We start from the raw sequence: 21,417 nt of genomic DNA on the forward strand, positions 1-21,417 counted from the left end.
ACTGTCATATGGAAGAGATACCAAGATGATTAAGGGACTTCAGTAACAGAGAGAAAGCTGAAATTTTGTTTACCTGTGATCTGGGTCACCCTCCTTAATAGTAAAGTCTGAAAGTGGAACCCCCAAAACTCTTTTTTTGTTTGAGTGACTTGCATCCAAAGAATCTCAAGGGGCAAATTTTAGAGTACCCTTCAAGAGTGGTGGTGGAAAGTGCCGTCAAGACACTAAGTTATGGTGACCCTGTAGGGTTTTCAAGGCAAGAGACCAACAGAGGTGATATCCCTGCCACTGCAGAGCAACCTTGAGTTGCCTTGCTGGCCTCCCATCCAAATACTAACCAAATTCGACCCTGCTTAGCTTCTGAGATCTGTTGAGATCAGGTCATCCAGGTCAAGTCACCTTTCGAGAGTAGCAAATTATAAGTTATTTAGGTTACTTGGAGCAGTGTGTGTATGGGGGGGTGCTATTTAAGATTTTCTGCTTCTTACATCAAAATGTCTTTGGGCATCTCTGTTCAAAAGCAGTCTGTAGCAGGAAAAGCGGGAAGGGGGGTCTGCTGTTGCAATAAAACATTTAAAATCCTAATGGGTATGTCCACATTCTTGGGCACACCTGGAAGCAGCCCTTTGGATGTAAGTCCGTGCCTGCTTGCAGCTTGGTGATTCCTGCGTGGGCCACCCCAGTTTTAAATCATTGGCCTGAAAATGCCCTAAAAACCTGCCTGGACAGATGAAGGGATTGGTTTACAGTTGCACTTTGGGATGTGATTTTAATAGTGCCCTTTGCGTCAGGCTCTCCTGGGGTTCCAATCTGTGTGCCCACTGTAAGAAATTTGGCAGTTTTGTGTGAAGCTTTGTGTTAAAATTGGATTTCGTGCCCGGTTGATTTGTACCCTTCAATCTCCTTTTAAAGCCACCATGTGGCAAGATACTTACAGAATTTGATCTACTGAAGAATTCCACCATGTCTTTGGTCCTGTATCCAACACACATTCAGCACCCTTTAATAATGCTGGGGGGGGGGGGGGTTCCAATGTATTTTGCAGATTAGGGTGGATATTTGTTCATTACAGTTGGAAGGAGCAATCCTCAGCAGGTCTATTCAGAAGTAACTCTCATATTCTCCAGCAGTGCTTACTTTCAGGAAAGCACCCTTAGGATTGCAGCCAGTGTCTACTTTTCTTCCATTATGGATGGCTCTTCGCCATCAGTGAGAGCTTTTGGGGGGTGGGGCTAAGTGCAACACAATTACATCACTTCCTGGTTTGCCCTAGAAGCACCGCATCGCGCGGGACACTCTAGCACTCTCACCCCCAAAACTCTATGGAAACCATAGAGTTTGGGGGGGTGCTAGAGCATCCCTGTCACGATGTGGCACTTCTGGGGTAAACCCAGAAGTGTCATAATTGTGCCATGTGTGGGATCACCAGAGAAAAGAAGCAGCCTTACTTCCATGTTCAGACTGGTTAATTGGTGGACAATTGCCTGTCAGAATCAGGCATATGGTAAGTCTAGTTATAAAGCCCAAGGTGGCCTACACAGGAGGTTTCCAGAAGGTCTCCCATCCAGATATTGATGATACTCACCCCTGCTAAGCTTCAGCTTGCATCCTTTGGAATCTCCCAACCAGATTCAGATTCAGATAGTTTATTTGCGGCCCTTGGCCAGATAAAACAAGATACATGGACTAAAATGGTCTTACCGACAAAGGCTTACAGTCCGAGTCTTAAGTCACTTAAAAAGATAAAAATAATAAAATAAATAACATCCAAGTTACATCTGCCATTTGGACTAAGAGACTGTGGCAACGAATTTTCATTGCAGCCGTACAAAATTTTGCTACCTGAGAGGTGATTGAGGGATTGTCTCCTTGTAGGAGCTTTTCTATCTTTTCTCTTTCCCTGTCAGCCCCTATTCTCAGTATGAGGGGCTCAATAAACTTAGAACGGGGTATAGTGTAATAGTTACAGTTCAGGAGAACATGTTCAGTGGTTTCTAAATCCCCGGATTTGCAGGGTCATAGTCTCTCTGCCCTGGGTATCTTCTTGAATTTCCCCTCTAACATAGCAGAGGGTAAGGCTGCACACCTAGCCAAGGTAAAAGCCCTCCTATATTTGTTTATCACTAAGTAATGGAGATAGGCTGCCGGTGCAAGGATAAATTTGGAGTGGGGGGAGCCATAAACAGGGGCACTCTTGCTAGATCTACTTGTCGCTCAATATCTTTAACTCTTTGGTTTATAGTTGACTACATCTCCCAACCATTCCAGTGGATGTTAAGGAGGGAGGTACACACTTGGCCACCCACTCAAATTTTACTTGTATGTGATTTTATTTTTGCCATCCCTTCATACAGAAATCCACATGGAGTTTGGCTTTATGAATATGTCCAAGCACATATTCCATAGTTTCCCTTTCATGTGCCTGACAAACCTTCAAACATTATTCTTTCTTTCAGGCTTCTCAAAGAGCATCTAGGAGAAAAAATAGTGGAGTTAACTTTAATCTTTGATTTTGTGAAGGAGCCAGACCTGGCCAATTATACATGCCATGTAGAAAACAGAAATGGGCGGAAACATGCAAGCATAATTCTGCGTAAAAGAGGTACTTACTTTTTCCTTCCTCTGTCTGTCTGTGATTACACTGTCCAGGCATATTTGATTGAGGCTGCACTGCAGCATGGGGTTTGTGATGTTTTCAGTATAGACCCACTGAACCTAATATGGCACCTTTGAATGTTCGTCTGCTTTTAAAATATACTGAGAAATGTCAAACTTTGATGACAGCTCACGATGGGTAGCTGTGTTAGTCTGTCAGTAGAAAAGAGCAAGAGTCCGGTAGCGCCTTAAAGACAAATTTCTTGCGGGGTATGAGCTTTCGATCACGTTCTAGCTGTATCTGAAGAAGCGAGCTGTGGTTCATGAAAGCTCATCCCCTGCCAGAAATTTTGTTAATCTTTAAGGTGCTACTGGACTCTTGCTCTTTTCTACTACTTTGATGACAGCGTTGGTGGGGCTCCCGTGTGAACCTCAAAAAGGCTGCCTGTCTCAGGTCATGTAAGGTTTTATTGGCACCTGTCTGCCGACAGTACTCTTCTCCAGACGGAGGATTTTTGAATTCCTCCAAGCCATTTCCGTCATTTGCTTGTGATTCATTGTGCTTGGTACTAAGTATACACACAAACACAGTCCCTGTCCCCTGAGGCTTTCAGTCATAACAAGACAAATGATTGGATCATGGTGTTCATATTCTACACCCCACGGTGGGCTTCCTTCTCACAGGCATTTGCTTTCTTTTATTTATTTTTTAAAAAACCTAGACCAATCAATTTCTAAAAATGATTTTCAGCGCAGTCTCCGCTTCAGTGGTGCCTGAACATGCTTCTAAGTTGGGGTCATGCTGAGCTGCTACTTCTCCTCTTGCCATCTGCCTCACAGCAGTTTCCTTCAATAAATAATAAAAGAATTGCTTAGGAGACAGTCTCCATTAGAGGAATTTAGAAATAGTCTCAGGGGCTAACTACACGCTATGCTCAGATGCATGAAACGGCAGCCGGGCACCATTTTTTAAACGGAAAAGCAGCTTTGGAGCAGGGAAATTTAGAAGAAGAAGAAGAGTTGGTTTTTATATGCTGACTTTCTCTACCACTTAAGGGAAAATCAAACCGGCTTACAATCACCTTCCCTTCTCCTCCCCACAAGAGACACCCTTTGAGGTTGGTGGGACTGAGAGAGGGTGACTAGCCCAAGGGCACCCTGCTGGCTTCATGTGTAGGAGTGGGGAAACCAGATTAGAGTCCACCGCTCATGTGAAGTGGGGAATCAATCCCAGTTCTCCAGATTAGATTCCACTGCTCCAAAACACTGCTCTTAACCACTACACCACGCTGGCTTAAAGTGGAGAAACAGGGAAAGGGGGATATAATCCTTCCCCACCCACCTTTCTTCTCTTGAAAATCACACACGCACACTCCAGCCTTACTTTCATATGAGCATTTTGCCCTAACAGATATGTACTTGGCTTCAGAGGTTTTTTCTCTAATGAAAAAAAAATCCAAGTATTCTATAAACAGAACATCTTTGAGGGAGAACTTGTCTTTCAACTCAAGAGTACAGACTGATTTGCTTCTGCAGTTCCTGACAAGTTACACTTTGCAGATTAAAAGGAAATAAGACATCAGTGTCAGCTCAGCACTTGTGTTTGAGGATGTCGGCTTCGTGCACGACAGGAATGAAACGTATTTGGGGACTTGATATTCTGAGCAGGGATGTATCTCTTGCATTCTAATCATTAGCTATTTGGTTTGGTGCTTATTGCGAACTCTGAAATGCTGAGACCGTTGCAGGGTTTGAAATAAGGCGTTGCCGGTGAAAAAGCACTGGTCGGTTGATTGAAAATTGTCTATGTGAGGCAACCCTCTTCCCTTCGCAGGCACTGCTCATGGCCCCCTTACCAGAAATGTTGCAATGGCAATATAGAAGCCCACAACCAAAAGAATTCATATGCCAGGGTTTAGACTGTAGAGAGAGAACATAAGAAGAACATAAGAAAAGCTATGCTGGATCAGACCAAGGTCCATCAAGTCCAGCAGTCTGTTCACACAGTGGCCAACCAGGTCCCTCTAGGAAGCCCCCAAACAAGACGACTGTAGCAGCATCCTGCCTGTGCTCCACAAGCATCTAATATAATGGGCATGCTCCTCAGAGACTGGAGAGAATAAGTATGAATCATGACTAGTATTCATTTTGACTAGTAGCCCTCTCCTCCATGAACATGTCCACTCCAGGCACTCCCCTCTTAAAGCCTTCCAAGTTGGCAGCCATCGCCACATCCTGGGGCAGGGAGTTCCACAGTTTAACTATCTGTTGTGTTAAGAAATACTTCCATTCATCTGTTTTGAATCTCTGACCTTCCAGCTTCAGCAGTTGACCCAGCATTCTAGTATTATGAGAAGGGAGAAAAGCTTCTTCCTGTCCACTCTCCATACCATACATAATTTTATAGACCTCTTCTTTCTAAGCAAAACAGCCCTACATGTTTCAGCCATTCCTCATAAGGCAGTTGCTCTAGCCCCATGATTATTTTGACTGCTCTTCTCTGCACCTTCACAAGCTCTGCTATATCCTTTTTTAGGTGTGGTGACCAGAACTGTACACAGTATTCCCAGTAATCCCTTCTTTTAGATTCTCTGTTCCTTGACCAGTTTTCTTTACAGTCCTTCCCCCATCCATGCACACATATTATGGCCACTTCTGACCACAGGATACCCCTAATCAGTGGTCAACAGGGGAGGGCCCTACTCATGTGCCCATGTGCAATCTTGCCAATCATAGAATCATAGAGTTGGAAGAGACCACCAGGGCCATCAAGTCCAACCCCCTGCACAATGCAGGAAATTCACAACTACCTCCCCCTTCCACACCCCTAGTGACCAGAAGATGGCCAAGATGCCCTCCCTCTCATCATCTGCCTAAGGTCACAGAATCAGCATTGCTGACAGTTGGCCATCTAACCTCTTCTTAAAAACCTCCAGGGAAGGAGAGCTAACAACCCCCCTAGGAAGCCTGTTCCACTGAGGAACCGCTCTAACTGTTAGAAAATTCTTCCTAATGTCTAGACGGAAACTCTTTTGATTTAATTTCGACCCGTTGTTTCTGGCCCGACCTTCTTGAGCAACAGAAAACAACTCGGCACCCTCCTCTATAAGACAGCCCTTCAAGTACTTGAACATGGTTATCATATCCCCTCTCAGTCTTCTCCTCTTCAGGCTAAACATACTCAGCTCCTTCAACCTTTCCTCATAGGACTTGGTCTCCAGACCCCTCACCATCTTTGTTGCCCTTCTCTGGACCCGTTCCAGCTTGTCTACATCTTTCTTAAATTGTGGTGCCCAAAACTGAACACAGTACTCTAGTTGAGGTCTAACCAGACCTCTCTCCAAGTGGACGAGGAACCATTAACTAGCACTCTTTGGGTACGATCTGTCAACCAGTTGCAGATCCATCTAACAATAATAGGATCTAACCCACATTTTCCCAATTTGTCAACTAGAATACTATGTGGAACCTTATCAAAAGCCTTACTGAAATCTAGATAAACTATGTCTACAGCATTCCCCTGATCCAGCAAGGTAGTAACTTTCTCAAAAAAGGAGATAAGATTAGTCTGACATGACTTATTCTTGAGAAACCCATGCTGGCTCTTAGTGATCAGATTCATCCTTTCTAAATGCTCAAGGACGGACTGTTTGATGATTTGTTCGAACACTTTTCCTGGTATAGAAGTCAAGCTGATGGGTCGGAAGTTACCTGGATCCTCCTTTTTCCCCTTCTTGAAGATGGGGACAACATTTGCCCGCCTCCAATCTTCTGGCACCTCACCTGTTTGCCAAGACTTTTCAAAAATAATGGACAGAGGTTTGAAAATTACATCTGCAAGTTCTTTGAGTACCCTTGGGTGCAATTCATCTGGCCCAGAGGATTTTGTTTCACTTAAAGAAACCAGGTTTTGTGCACTACCCCAATGCCAATTCTAGGCGGCAAATCCCTTCCCTCATCACATGTTCTGTTTATGCCATGTTGAGCACCACTTCCCTCACGAGAAAAAACTGAGGAAAAGTAGGAATTGAGGAGTTCTGCCCTCTCTTCATCTCCTATTACAATTTCACTTTCCGGTCCACGCAATGGGCTTATCTTGTCCTTGTTCTTACTCTTACTCTGTACATAGGAAAAGAACCCTTTTTTGTTGCGTTTAGCATCTCTCGCTAGCCTAAGTTCATACTGAGCTTTAGCTTTCCTAACACTCTCCCTACAAACACTAGTTATTTGCTTATATTCCTCTTTGCTTATAAGGCCCTCCTTCCACTTCCTAAATGAGTCTTTTTTATTTCTCAACTCTTTAAAAAGCTGTTTATGGAGCCACCCTGGCCTCTTTAAGCTCCTCCCATTTTCCCTTCTCATAGGAATGGTTTGGGATTCCACCTTCAGTATTTTATTTTTAAGAAATCCCCACCCTTCTTGAACTCCCTTCTCCTTAAGTATTTCTGACCATGGGATTCTACCTAGCATAACTTTAAGTTTGTTAAAATTTGCTCTTTTGAAGTCCAACCTACATGTCTGACTACGTACAGGTTTTCCTCTCCCCAAGATTGTAAATTCCAAGAGTATGTGGTCAGTACTGCCCAGGGTGCCTACTACTTTAACCTCATCGACCAGTTCGTCCCTGTTGGTGAGAATGAAGTCTAAGATAGCAGACCCCCTTGTTTCCCTGTCCACCTTCTGGAATAGGAAGTTGTCAGCAAGACAAGTCAGGAAATTATTGAATCTTGCATTTTTAGCAGCGTTGGACTTCCAACAGATATCCGGGTAATTAAAATCTCCCATGACCACCATGTCCCGTCTCTTTGAGAACTTTGTGATCTGGTCTAGGAGCATCCCATCCAAGTCCTCTGCCTGGTTTGGTGGTCGATAGCAGACCCCCATGAGAATATCACGATTATTTCTTATTCCTTTTATGTTTACCCATAGAGTCTCGACTGCACTACCATGCTCAGATTCATGTACTTCTTTCACAAGTGTACCCATCTTTGACATACAGTGCTACTCCTCCCCCCTTCCTTATCAATCTATCCCTTTTAAACAAGTTGTACCCCTCAATCTTAATATTCCAATCATGAGTGACATCCCACCAAGTTTCAGAAATGCCTATTAGGTCAAAATCCCCTTCCTGTATTAGGGCTTCAAGTTCTTCCTGCTTGTTTCCCATACTCTGCGCATTAGTGTACAGACATCGGAATCCGTGGTTTATGTGCCCCGTGGTTTTCGTTTCTGTACTCACCTGTGAATTTATGTTTCCTTGCATACATGCCATTCCTTCAAATCTTTATTGTTCTCGTCTCCAGGTATTATCAGCATACAAGGCTTTAAATTGTTGTCTCGCTCCCCCATAGGATTTAGTTTAAAGCCCTCCTGATCAGGTTTGCAAGGCTCTCACCAAACACATTTTTTCCTACCCACGTGAGTTGTAAACCATTCCCCGACAGAAGAGCTTCTTCTCGAAAGCGTAAGCCATGGTCCAGAAATCCAAACCTTTCTTGACGACACCACCTACGCAGCCAGTCATTAATTTGGAGTATTCCTCTTTCCCTTCCTAAGCCACGACCTTCAACAGGCAGAACTGACGAAAACACAACCTGCTCCCCCAAGTCCTTCACCTTCTCACCCAGAGCCATGTAGTCTCTTTTAATACGTTCTGGGCTGTGTCCGTTGTTTAAAGGATGCATCTAACTGCACAGGTGCAAAGAGAAAACAAACTGCTGTTAAGGTTTGTGTGCAAACTGCATCAAGATGAGAGTCTCCTAGTTGCTCAGACTAGCTAAAAAGCCTGATGAAGAAGAGTGTCTGGGAGCATCACCCTACCTGCTTTGTGTTACTGGCGCAAGGCTTGGTTGGGGTGGCTAGCCTCCTCACAGCTCCCTCCTTCCATCAGAGATGGGTGGTAGCCCACAGGCTGAATCCCTACCTTCAGCCCTCACAACCCACCATAGCTGTGAGTCTGCCCAAGATGTCACGGGGAGCTAGTCAGGGGCTCCTGATTCCCTACATCGCCATAATCAGGCGGTTAATGGAAATGGTAACTGAGTGACATATTTCAGCACAGGTCTGCCCCATTCATGGTTAAAGGCAGGGGTGAAGTGGGCCCAAGTTGTCATGTGGGTGAGGATGTAGTAGTGGGGAGGGAGGGTGGCACAGTAATAGAGCATGCAGAAGATCTCACGTTCGATCCCCAGCATCTCTAATGACAGGATCACGTAGAACCTGATGTGGAAGATCTCTGCATGAGATCCTGAAGAGCCAAAGTAAACAATACTGATCTCGATAGACCAAAGATCTGATTCAGTGTAAGGCAACAACATATGTTCTTGCAGTGCTGAATTTCCCCACCACCACTACCAGCTCTTTGCTGTTTGCTCAGCTGTCCGTCCCTCCAGTCGGTCTTCCTCCAGCCAGGGTCCAATATTTGAACTGAGCTCAGGTGTAAGGAAGATCTGGGAGACATAGGACCTGGGGAAGAAGTGTTGCAGAAGGGAAAGCTATGTAAGGGAAGGCACAGGACCTGTGGCCTTCAAATTATACTTCCTCTTGTGCTTTTTACATGTCAGTAGTAGAAGAAGAAGAGTTGGTTTTTATATGCCAACTTTCTCCACCACTTAAGGAACAATCAAACCGGCTTACAAACCACCTTCCCTTCCCTTCCCCACAACAGATACCTTGTGAGGTAGGTGGGGCTGAGAGAGCTCTAAGAGAGCTGTGTCTAGTCCAAGGTCACCCAGCTAGCTTCGTGTGGAGGAGTGGGGAAACTAGCCCGGTTCACCAGATTAGCATCCGCCACTCATGTGGAGGAGTGGGGAATCAAACCCCATTCTTCAGATTAGAGTCCACCGCTCCAAACCGCCTCCCTTAAGCACTACACCAAATCTTTGTTTGAAGGTGTTGGTCTGCTGCCATCAGATGTAATCTGAGCCTAAGATATGGTGAGCCGGATGGCACCAATTGCGCTTTCCCACCTTTGTGGCATCAGGAGTATCTCAGCGGGCCTTGGTGCTTGGTTTAAACCAGCCACTGATACCCCCAGAAATCTGTAGACCCAAAAAAGAAACACTAGACTAGAGAGTTGATCATGCTCCAAGAAAACCATCATTATCGACTTGAAACTGGTCATACAGCAGCCCGTACATCTCTTTGTTCTGTTGTTCTCTGATGGTCGTGACATCTTGGTAGGCAAGAAGTGGGCGGATTCCAATTGTAAATAACAGCAGCCTAAAGAATCCGCAAGATGAAAAGGTGACTCTTGAACTGGTATGGCTGCCTCTTCGTATAAACTCCAAGATGATGTTGATGATATATCAACTTGTCGCATCTTCTAACTTTCCAGAAGCTTTGTGCTCCCTCTGTCTATTCTTTTATATCACCAGAGTTTTTACGCCTCTCCTAATGCTTATTTATTGTGGCAATAAAGATCAGCAGTGACATCGGGTATAAATTAACACATCTTCTCCGAAGTGTCTCTCATTGGAGTAGATTGGCTTCTTGCGATTTTTAATGGGTGGGTGAGCCGGAAAAGCAAGGCTAAGAGCTTCAGGTTCTTGTGCTTGTATTGGAGATGGCAGTTCAGTCTGTTAACGCATGCCTCCCAGTATTGCTGAGCTGTGGTTATAATGAATCATATTGACTTTTGGCGTTTGAAACTAGAGCAGAGCTGGACTGGGAAGGCTTTGTTTCACAAACATTTTCGCTGCCCTGAAAAACTGCCCTCTCCCATTTTAAGCAATTTGGGGGGACGCAGAAAACAGTAGGAGAGCATTTGTAAAAGGGAAAGCACATGTCATGACAATGATCTGTCCTTCAGCACTAATGAAAACACTGCAGTGCGGTGTGGAAAAACAGAGGAGCTCAGGTCTAGATGCACATTGGAATATGCACCGAAAGGTAGAGTTAATTGCCGATTGGGATATATGCCTTTGGATGCATTTGGCCACACATTGTCCTCAGTGGGACTTGTGCTCAAACGTACATTCCAGTGTGTGTTGTGGCACAAGAGCTGGATTTGGAACTTCAGAGAGGGCAATGTGGTGTAGAGAGCCAGTGTGGTTAAGAGCCATGGTTTGGAGCAGTGGAGTCTGATCTGGAGAACCAGGTTTGATTCCCAACTCCTCCACATGAGCTGTGGAGCCTAATCTGGTGAACTGGATTTGTTTCCCCACTCCTACACATGAAGCCAGCTGGGGGACCTTGGGCTGGTCACCGCTCTTAGGAGCTCTCTTAGCCCCAGCTACCTCACAGGGTGTCTGTTGTGGGGAGGGGAAGGGAAGGTGATTGTAAGCCGGTTTGAGTCTCCCTTTAGAGAAAGTCAGCATATAAAAACCAACTCTTTTTCTTCTGCTTCAATGTAACTTTGCCCTTACTGACATCCCCACGTAGCCAAATCTGATTATTCCCCTTGCAGTCAAGTCAAGGTTATTGTATAAGGTCATAGGCCATTACAATCTAAAACAGTATAGCAACAGGTTAAAATATACAAAACCAGAATCATTAAAAGAATACAAAAATTAAAAATTAAAATATGCCCATTCGGCTCTATCCAGCTTTATCACCTTTCATGATCTGCTTCGCCCTGATTTTCTTGGCCGCCAGGCCACACAAGTGCCATTCTTTGGGAGTTAAGGGTCCTTTTCTGATAGCAAATAGATTAATCAATCTGATTATTAAGTTCACTGTATGATCCCAGATTGCCTGGGATCACCTTGAGAAGGACAAAGAAATCTTATTTAAAAAAAATTAAAATGATGATAAAAGAAACAGCGGGACAGGGATTGGTGATGAAGAAATCTGGAAAACAGCACAAAACTGGTCATGAAATGCTTACTTTTTATGGCTTAAATGTCTATGTAGACAGCTTAAGCCTGTGTCAACTGTGAGACTGCCTGTTTTCATGGTATCCCATTACAATCTCTGAGATACACCTAGAGCAGACCTTAATACTAATTAATACCTTCAGTGTGTCAGTTTGAGACAGTAAGGGAGCAGAGAGTAAGGGAGCAGAGAGGGATGTTCTTGGTGGTTGCCCTCCAATTAATTGGAATCACCTGTTCCTCACAGTCAACACCTGAATGCCTTCTGAAAGTTTTGGAAGGTGAGCCTTGTAGGGCTCAGGATAGGGTGGGGAAACTTCAGTTTGATTTTATACATGCCTGTTCTCCAGTCAATTATCCTGCCCTGAACCCTCAGCAATGGGATGGGTTTGTTAATTAAATGAAGACCATGTCCAGATGCCAAAACTCTTCCATCATTCAGGGATTTGAGCAATGATGAAAAAAACACACACACACAAGATTGCAAAAGAATAGACCACAGCCTCCCTGCGACCTCCACTACAATCTAGCTCAGACATTTTTGGCTTCTATAGAGCCAGTGCGGAGCAGCGCTACAGCTACAGTGGCGTAGTGGTTAAGAGCGGTGGTTTGGAGCGGTGGACCAGGTTGGTTTCCCCACTCCTCCACATGAAGCCAGCTGGGTGACCTTGAGCTAGTCACAGCTCTCTCAGCCCCACCTACCTCACAGGGTGTCTGTTGTGGGGAGGTGAAAGAGAAGGCGATTGTAAGCCTGTATGATTCTTCCTTAAGTGGTAGAGAAAGTCAGCATATAAAAACCAACTCTTCTTCTTCTTCAAGACCAGAGAACCCTGGATTAAAATCTGCACTCAGTCGTAAAACTCACTTGAGGGAGGAAGGACTTTTGAAACCTTCTTGATCCTCTTTATGGAAGGGTGGGATAAAGCTATCACAACTAAATAGGACATCTTTCAGTTGGTTTAACAATCACTTCCTCTCTCCTTCTTGTGTGAAAGGGCTGAGACTTCTGTAACAGAAACCTTACAGATCCTTCACAATAGTGCAAAATATGGAAATCAAAGTGGATTAAAAAAAAAATTGGTGGTGCAAATGACCCTTTTCATTGTTTACTTCTTCTTTTCAAACCCTGCTTCATGACCTTTTGTTACATCAGCAACAGCTGTGTGTTCAGTTGTGACCCTTGTATTTTCCAGCCCTTCTTTTCTTGTTTTATTCCAGATCTGATCTCCAGAATTGAACTTGCTGGCGGTCTGGGGGCTATCCTTCTCTTGCTAGTGTTGCTTGTGACTATCTATAAATGCTACAACATAGAATTAATGCTCTGTTACAGACAGACATTTGGAGGTGATGAAGCAGCGGATGGTAAGTAGGAGTTTAAAGAATTTTGAAAAACGTTTTCATCAGGTGTCCAGAATGTTAAAAAAGAACTGCCTCTGAGGGCAAAAAATGCTGAAAAGGGAATAGACGTTAGATGCACCAATGACTGCAAAACTTTGCCCAAAAAATCAATCAGTGCACCCCCCCATGCCTAGAAATGCTCTTTCTATTGAGGCTTGCATGGGAGATCATTAGGGTTGCCAACCTCCAGGTAGTAGCTGGAGATCTCCTGCTATTACAACTGAAATCAGTTCACCTGGAGAAAAGGGCCACTTTGGCAATTGGACTCTATGGCACTGAAGTCCCTCCCCTCCCAAACCCCATCCTTCTCAGGTTGTGCCCCAAAAGTCTCCAGGTATTTCCCAACCTGGAGGTGGCAACCCTAGAGATCATCCCTGTGGATTCTTTAAAAAAATATCCAAAAATTATTTCCAAAATACCTAGATCAACTTTCCTGAGTTCTTATAACAGAATTGTGAGCAAGGTCGCTGTGACGTAAGTGACATTTAATCGAGGTGCGTGTTAAGTGGCATGAAGTTGCTTCTGACCCATCCATGGTGACCCTATAAATTAACGACCTCCAAAACGTCCTATCATTAGCAGCCTTACTCAAGTTTTGCTGACTGGGGGCCATGGCTTCCTTTATAGAGACAATCTGTCTCATGTTGTGTCTTCTTCTTTTTCCTGCTGCCTTTCGCTTTCCCCAGCGTTATTGCCTTTTCCAGTGACTCTTGTCTTCTCATAATGTGACCCAATACGATAGCCTCAGTTTGGTCATTTTGGCTTCTAGGGAGAGTTCAGGCTTGGCAAAAGGGGCAACCTGAACTTGAGAGATGGATGTGGCAAACCAAAGTTGGGTGCAAACAATGGTTGTTTGCAGATAAACCCTAAGTGAAGCTGAGCTGAAGACCTACTTAGCTGCCATGCCCAGGCTAAAAAAGACCATTGAACATGGGGATTTGTGTGGAAACATGAGCAATGATGCACCATTTGAGTGCATTTATCTTTGAAATTCAATGGTTGCCACTTCCCTTCTTGAATGTGGTACCCATTGGGTGACAAGAAAAGACGTCTCTGCTTTTATTCTTCTATGGCTGGTGTCCATGTGCAATGCCCATCATCCAGTTGATATGCAGCACTCGGTTGCTCTCAGGAAGGATCAAGAAGCACAGACTCCTTGGGGGTTAAAAAGCTGATTTCCTTCTGCTAACTGAACTGTGCAGTGACCCAGCTTTGTACCATCCATCATATCTCCTTGCTCTCATATTGAAATATGCCATCGTCTTCCAGAGCCAGTAACAGCTCCCTGGAACACCTTGTTTTCTTCAACAAGAAGAAAATCAATTCTGTAGCGGAGAAAATAAATGCCCGCTTCTTGGCTGACTCGCCCCTATAAGTCACAACCAGATCTATTTGATGAAAATTAGGGAAATTACCATAATTTGGAGAACATAAATGAACAAGCCAGGGTCTGATCGGCTATTTAGCCTCCCTTTGGGGAGAGGGATTGATTGTTTTAAACGTGCTTTTAATGATTTTTCTCCCTGGGTTGTTGTTGCTCATTGAAAAGTGGTGCTTCATAAGCATTCTATATTTTTGTCCTCACTACATTAACCATTTGATTTTTCATTTTCTGTAAATAATGGAATCTTGCAAATGCCAGGAGAGCAACCTATTACAGCTTTGTTTCCCCCACCCCCCGACAAATTCACATTCTAGGAAATGACATAAAAGTTGATGTCGATGCATTGAATGTGTTATAAATGCATTTTATATATATATATATATATATATATATATATATATATATATATATATATATATATATATATATATATATATATATATATATATATATATATATATATAATGTGTGTGTGTTTACACATACACATTAACCATTCAGTCACATATACTAAGTAATAATGCATTAATTTGGGCAATGAAATCATTTGTTTATGCAGTTTAATACGCTTTGTGAGGACCAAACAAGATGTGATGACAACCTCACGGCTGCCATTTAAAGTCATTAAAAATGCAGCAGCAAAGCACTCTTGTCCCCACCCCACGCCCGCCGCTGCTTTCTTCCCGCCGCCGCTTTCTTCCGAACCAAGGGGACCAACTCTCCCCATCTCATGCCGTGACGACTCAGCCATGACACACAGATGGTGCCCTCCAAGCCCAAATGCCGGCCCAAGCCCGAGGCGTCAGCGTACTTCCCAGTCCAGTGGACGATGCTGGGCCACATATCCACACTTCAAGGGGGCATTGATTGGCCAGCATAACAGCTGCAACTTAAAACACAGTTAGCACTGCCCCCACCCTAAGGCCTGATGTACACCTTGTAGGTCCCAGAGCGCCATCTTCCAATCGCCATTATCGCTGGCGCTGGAAGCCCCGCCCTGTCCGCTGTCGTAGCCGCACCGATCCTAAAGAAGTGTGGGCTGAATCTCCCCGGGGGGAGCCCAACGTTGACCAAGGCCAACCGCAACAGGGCGGCAAACTGGTATCTGGTCAGCGGGGCCCCATTCTCATGCACCAGCAGAGGCCCATCCCCGTTCGGCCACACTGCCACGAAGGCCGATAGTGCGCGCACTGGGCACAGCACCCCAGTCTGCGCAGCGCCCAGCCGGCCCACCTCCCCTCGGCCCACCTGATCTGTTTTTGACTGCCGGACGTGGAGCAGCACCTCCTCTTCCACAAACTGCACATCGGAGGCGGCCAATGCCCGCCCGGACACATCCCCCCGCGATCCGGCCACCAGCTCCCCCACCCTGAAAGCCCCAAAGAAGGCCACCACAAATGCCACTGCAAAGAAGGTTGCCTCGTAACGCGACTGGCAAATGCGGTGGAGCGCCTTGATAATCTTGAAGAGCAGGCGAGGCGTAATAGGCCTGCGGTGGTCTGGTTGGGGCGGGGAGCTGCACCGCCAGCCCTTGACCACCAACTTGGCCAGCACCGAAGCACACAGATCAGGGTGCCCACGGGTCTTACTAAAAAAAGAGATGGCAGCCATGTGACAGTTCATTGTTCTGGGTGCCACCCCCCATTCCCTCAGGCTGGCCAGGTACCTCAGCACCCACTCCTCGGATGCTGGCCAGGTGGGCGACCCACTAGCCCCTTTGACGAATGACTCAAATGCCGAAGCAGCTGAGGTATATGACCTGAGCGTGGTCGGGGCTACAGACCGTAACACGCCCTCCATTATAGTTTGTCTCCAATGGTCCAGAGCTCCTCCGGGAAGGGATCCGGGTACTGGTTCACCCCCTGGGCCAGCCTGCGGAATCTCTCCTCCTGAAGGCGGGATAAAGCATCAGCTAAGTCATTCTATACCCCCGCCACATGCTTGGCCCGAAATGTAATGTTGGCTTCCAAGCAGGTCAGCACAAATTTGCGGATTATCCGCATCACCCTTTCTGACTTAGATGATTGCCTATTATTGGCTGGAAATCAGTTGTAATAGCAGGAGATCTCCAGCTGCTATGTAGAGGTTGGCAACCCTATTATCAGGTTTTCTGCACAATGCATGCAGAGATACTGTGCAAAAGATGCATGTGATCAACACCTGGAATCAAAAGCGGGGCAAGCAATTCTGCTTTCTCTTCCACTTGTTAATTTTCACCATATTTTGCTCCTCTGCATAGGATTGTTGTTCTGTTGCAACAATAATTGTTCTTCTGGAAAATATCAAAACAATGCTTAGGTTTTATTTTTTTATTTTTAACGCTTGTGGCTTCATTTACAGACAACAAAGAATATGATGCTTATCTTTCTTACACCAAAGTGGATCCAGATGCATTAGATTGTGACAACAGTGAAGAGGACCAGTTTGCACTTCAAATCTTGCCAGATGTTTTGGAGAAACATTATGGATACAAACTCTTTATTCCGGACAGGGACCTGATCCCCACTGGAAGTAAGTTATCAATCAACTCAGGGCTTGATCTCACCTATCTGGTGCTTCTAAGTAGGGACAGCCTGCTTCTGAAGTTTTCATTTCCATTCTGATTACGGTGTGGAAGGACCAACAAGAAAGGAACTGAGCAAAGCTGTAAACCAAAACTAGAATGCTGAATTTTTGAGAGGTTGTTGTGAGGGGTGGGGATGCAGAGAAGGACAGTCTTGTTTTCACTGGAATGGTGTGAAAACGTGCATTTCTTTAGCACTTTTCAGATGTTCCATCTATGCATACTGGAAGCCTGGCAGTGGTGCATAGACCCCTTTATTATGCCCAGTCTCCATGTTGTATTTTGCATGCACAAGGGTATTTTGCATGCACGAATAGCTTTGGTATACGCAAACTGACCACTGGATTTCCCAGAGTTCTGGTTCACACATGCTCATGGAAACGACATGTGTTGCCTCTGTTCAGACAACATGGTGACCTCACATATTGGGAGCACTGTGGGTAGCACACACTCCCAATATATATGATTGCCAGGCTCCTGGTATGCATGGACTTAATGTCTGAAAAGAGCTAATTAAAAAAGGAATATTTCGTATTATAGCTCCTATTCTTTATTTGGTTTATTACACTGAAATATCCTTCTGTTGGATTGGACCCTACAGTGCCCTTGTCTTCCTCTGACCCCCTTCTACCAAGTCTTAGCAGAAGGAAATCATAGGATCCACCCCATTATATTTTCCATAGGCATATTACCATAGGGAGACCAAGCAATAAATAAAGCCTGCTGTATGGTTGAGATCAAGCTAGCATACCATGGGGTCATGTGTTCTCTTCCCTCTCCCAAATTCCCCCTTTCATTTACTCAAGAGCAAGCACTGCATGGGCTTTGACATGAGCAGGCTTCCCTCTTAACTAGAGTTTGGAGCCAGGATTTGAGGTGGTTTTACTGAATTCTGATTATGAGAGAATGTGGTTATAATAGTGCAAACCATTATATCTGCACTGGGTTTAAGAGAGAAACTGTAATACAATGAAGAATAAATAGTACAAATCCCTAGTACAAATCTGTTATCATTCCAGAGTAACTGTTCACTGTTTTCTGTGCCACTCTTCCCTGAACTTTACCAGATTATCTTATTTTCATGCTGTTTGCACTGTCCCAGAATTAAATTAACCCTGATGACCAGGAAAGACATGCTTTTGGCTCCAAACCATTGCAATTAACTGACCAAAAGTGCAGAAAACAATTTATCTTTATTCCTTTTCTACAGATGCAAATACACCAATTTCAGGAATAAAGGGAACAGAAATATTATCATGTTATTTCATGGTTCAAGTTCACACTGTTGTATATGTGATTATCAAAGCCTAGGGCAGAAAGGGCTTCAAAAATGCTACAAACTCATTTTTGTTAAAACCAGAGTGATGGACTCGCAGGCTGTAGTCCAGACTGTGGTCTGCAAAAAATGACTTTATCCAGCTGTAGGTGTGGTGTGTAGGTTTCACTTGTCAAGAACAAAACAAGAAGGCCGCCAGACACTATCTGTATGTCATAGCTGTTTTATCATATTAGGGCCAAACAGCACATTACACTGTGTGATTGGCACCCCAGACATGTAATTTGTTTTTTAGAAGCCACATTTGGTGCCAAGGATATATATTAAGGCCATGGCGGAGGGGGGGATAAACCCTTTTCCTCCATTACTCTTTACTAGGGTTGCCAGGTCCTTCTTCGCAACCGGTGGGAGATTTTGGGGGTGGAGCCTGAAGAGGGCGGGGTTTGGGGAGGGGAGAGACTTCAATGCCATAGAGTTCAATTGCCAAAGTGGCTATTTTTCTCCAGATGATCTGATCGCTATCGGCTGGAGATCAGTTGAATTAGAAGATCTCCTGCTACTACTTGGCAGTTGGCAACCCTACTCTTTACACAGTTGGAAATGCCTCAGCTGCAGCTACTGTAAATCCTGATCAGAAAAAAAAAAAAGCCAACCAGTGAAGAATTTGTGGCATGGAGGAAAGAGTTAACAGTCTCCTTCCCTCAAAGCCCTTCTGAAATCACGCATCCCAAGCAGTTATTTTTAAGAGCCAAATCACACATGTAGAGTTCCATTCATGGAACTCCAGCATCTAATGCCTGCTCTGAGAAGGCGAAAGACTCTGTGACTCTGGAGAGGATCTTTCAGAAGTTCATTTGTTCCCCACCACACCTCCTCTTCCCCTGCTGGAACCAATGGCCTGAATCCCAGAACACCTGCCTCACAACTATGATTCTATGAACTGTGAAGCTTTTACTACAAGTCGATGTCAGCCTTTGTTATAGAGCCCTGAGGGGAATGCTCTCCTGCTGCCTCATCGTGACTAATGGTTGGAGAACAGAGTGAGAATTGTTAGGAAGCTTGTCAGGAATTCCCTTTATATGGAGTCACATTATTGGTTCATTTATTCATTTTTAGGTATTTAGAAAACTTTTACCCTTTCTTTTTTTCCTGTGGGGACTCAACTAGGCCACAGATGGCTAAATCATGTCGTGGATGTTCAAGCTGATATAGCCAAATGCTGAAAATACAGGAAAACTGGCCCACCCCTGTTGTTAAAGATGGTCTTATGTCTTACACAAGAACACAATCCTGGAATCAGACAGCAAGCGTGCCTTTAATCTTCCTACTTGATGTCTCACTCCACTATTACAGACACTTAACGCATTTAAGATATAACTGTGTGCCAGAAGAAGCTGTGAGGAGAACAAATTCTGCATTTCATGTACAGCTGCTGTTCTCTGGGCTTAGTTTAAAGTCTTGAAAGGAGAAAGTGGAATCAGTGTCTTTAAGTTACAAAAAAATATTGATGAGGAGAACAAATGGTTTAAATGAATCAGCTTCTTACCAGGTGCCTTGGAAGACGGGACGGCATTTTCTTTTTTTCTTTTCTTTTTTTGTCCACCTATCATTCAGACTCTCCGGAAAACACTCATCACCGTCATTTCAGAAAGTCATTAACCATCGTCAGAAATTTATATGTTACCTGAGGTTGTCATTTCTCATTGCTGAGCATTCACTAGGATACTCTTTCTTTCCTCACCACAAACACACAAAATCAATATTTTGAAAAGGGTCTGATTCTTTTTGCCCAGAATGGAAGGAAATGCATAATCACCACCTCATTATGACAATGCAAAATGTGCATTTGAAATGTGATGAATTCTTTTTTCTTTTCTTTTAATTCCTTGAGTTTGCAGTTAAAAAGTTGCCGGAAATCTTTTGGGGAACTGAATCTTCCTTGCATAATGGTTGCCCCTGATGTGCAAGTAGTTGACTGTGTGTGTGTGTCATCAGCATGAGATTGGACAAATGAATGGAGAGCAGGTCTATCAATGGCTCTTGTACACAATAGCTAACTAGAACCTCCATGTTCTTAGGTAGTGTATCTCTGAACACCTGGTGCTGAAAACAAACAGTGGCTGGCTGTTACCTTCATGCCCTCTTTGTGAGCTTTCTGGAGGTGTCAGGCTGGCCAGCACAGAAACAAGATGCTGGACTAGATAGATCTTTGGTCTGTCCCAGCAAGACAGTTCTTATATTGTTAATGGCATGGGCAGTGGGGGTTTAGGGCAGAATCTATGAACATATCAGTAGCATGGACTTAGGCCTACACACTCGCTTTCTGTTACACTCTTTGCTTCTCCAAGGTTCCCACCCGCGTAGGCTAGAAGCAAGTCATCACAAGGCTCCAGAGAAACGCAATAATACACAATGCAAACTGGCTTCTTAAGAAGGCTTAGAAGTTAAATTGTATTCGGTTGCTTGTTTCTCTTGAATTTTGTTTTGGTATTGTTACTACTAGGGATGCCAGCCTCCAGGTAGGACCTGGAGATCCCCCAGAATTATCTCCAGACTACAGAAGTCAGTTCCCCTGGAGAAAACAGATGCTTTGGAGGGTAGACTGTATGGCATTGAGGTCCCTAGACTCCCCAGGCTCCACCCCCAAATCTCTGGGAGATGAGGGAACTAGCTTGTTCTCTGTTGCTCCAGAGACTAGGACACGGAGTAATGGATTTAAACTAATAGAAAAGCGATTCCACCTAAACATTAGGAAGAACTTTCTGATGGTGAAGGCTGTTCAATGGTGGAATGTGCTGCCTCGGAGGGTGGTGGAGTCCTAGTCTTTGGAGGTCTTTAAGCAGAGGCTAGATGGCCATCTGTCGGGGGGTGCTTTGATTGTGGGATCCCGCATGACAGGGGGAGGGTTGGGTTCACTGGGGATGTGGGGGGGGAGGTAGTTGTTAATTTCCTGCATTGTGCAGGGGGTTGGACTAGATGACCCTGGTGGTCCCTTCCAACTCTATGATTCTATGATTCCCAGCCTGGAGTTGGCAACCCTATTTACTACTGATGGAGCAAATCATAATTTAAGAGCACCTCCTTCTCGGGTTCCTTGTGAGCTGAGCCCAAACTCTGCTGAAGTTCGAGCCTTCTTTTCAACGAGCTTCCATGGATGTCATCATGTTGCTGCAGCCAACCACTCCTTCCCTTCCCACCTAGCCACAGAGATGGGGAAGCCTCTCAGGACACCTCTCTGTGAGGCCTCGATTACTTGTGAGCATCCAGGATGGTGAAGTAACAGTGCCCCTGGGATCTCAGAGCTGGAAACTGCAATCCCCGGGCGGCTTTTGTATGCGTGGCTGACACAGACCCAGTCACACATCCATATGTGCATGTGAGACTCATC

At 44.7% G+C, this 21,417-nt stretch overlaps 1 protein-coding gene across 1 annotated transcript in view; it reads left to right on the forward strand.

Moving 5' to 3' along the window:
* The window catches only part of IL1RAPL2 (interleukin 1 receptor accessory protein like 2), a 545,193-nt gene that overhangs the window by 511,604 nt on the left and 12,172 nt on the right, over positions 1-21,417 (forward strand). Inside the window, exons 7-9 of the mRNA XM_056859577.1 lie at positions 2,457-2,602; positions 12,627-12,770; positions 16,531-16,701. Coding sequence (XP_056715555.1) covers positions 2,457-2,602; positions 12,627-12,770; positions 16,531-16,701 — 461 coding nt within the window. The remainder of the gene's footprint in view (positions 1-2,456; positions 2,603-12,626; positions 12,771-16,530; positions 16,702-21,417) is intronic.

Source organism: Euleptes europaea, chromosome 13 (assembly GCF_029931775.1).
Source record: "Euleptes europaea isolate rEulEur1 chromosome 13, rEulEur1.hap1, whole genome shotgun sequence".
Lineage (NCBI taxonomy): Eukaryota > Metazoa > Chordata > Lepidosauria > Squamata > Sphaerodactylidae > Euleptes > Euleptes europaea.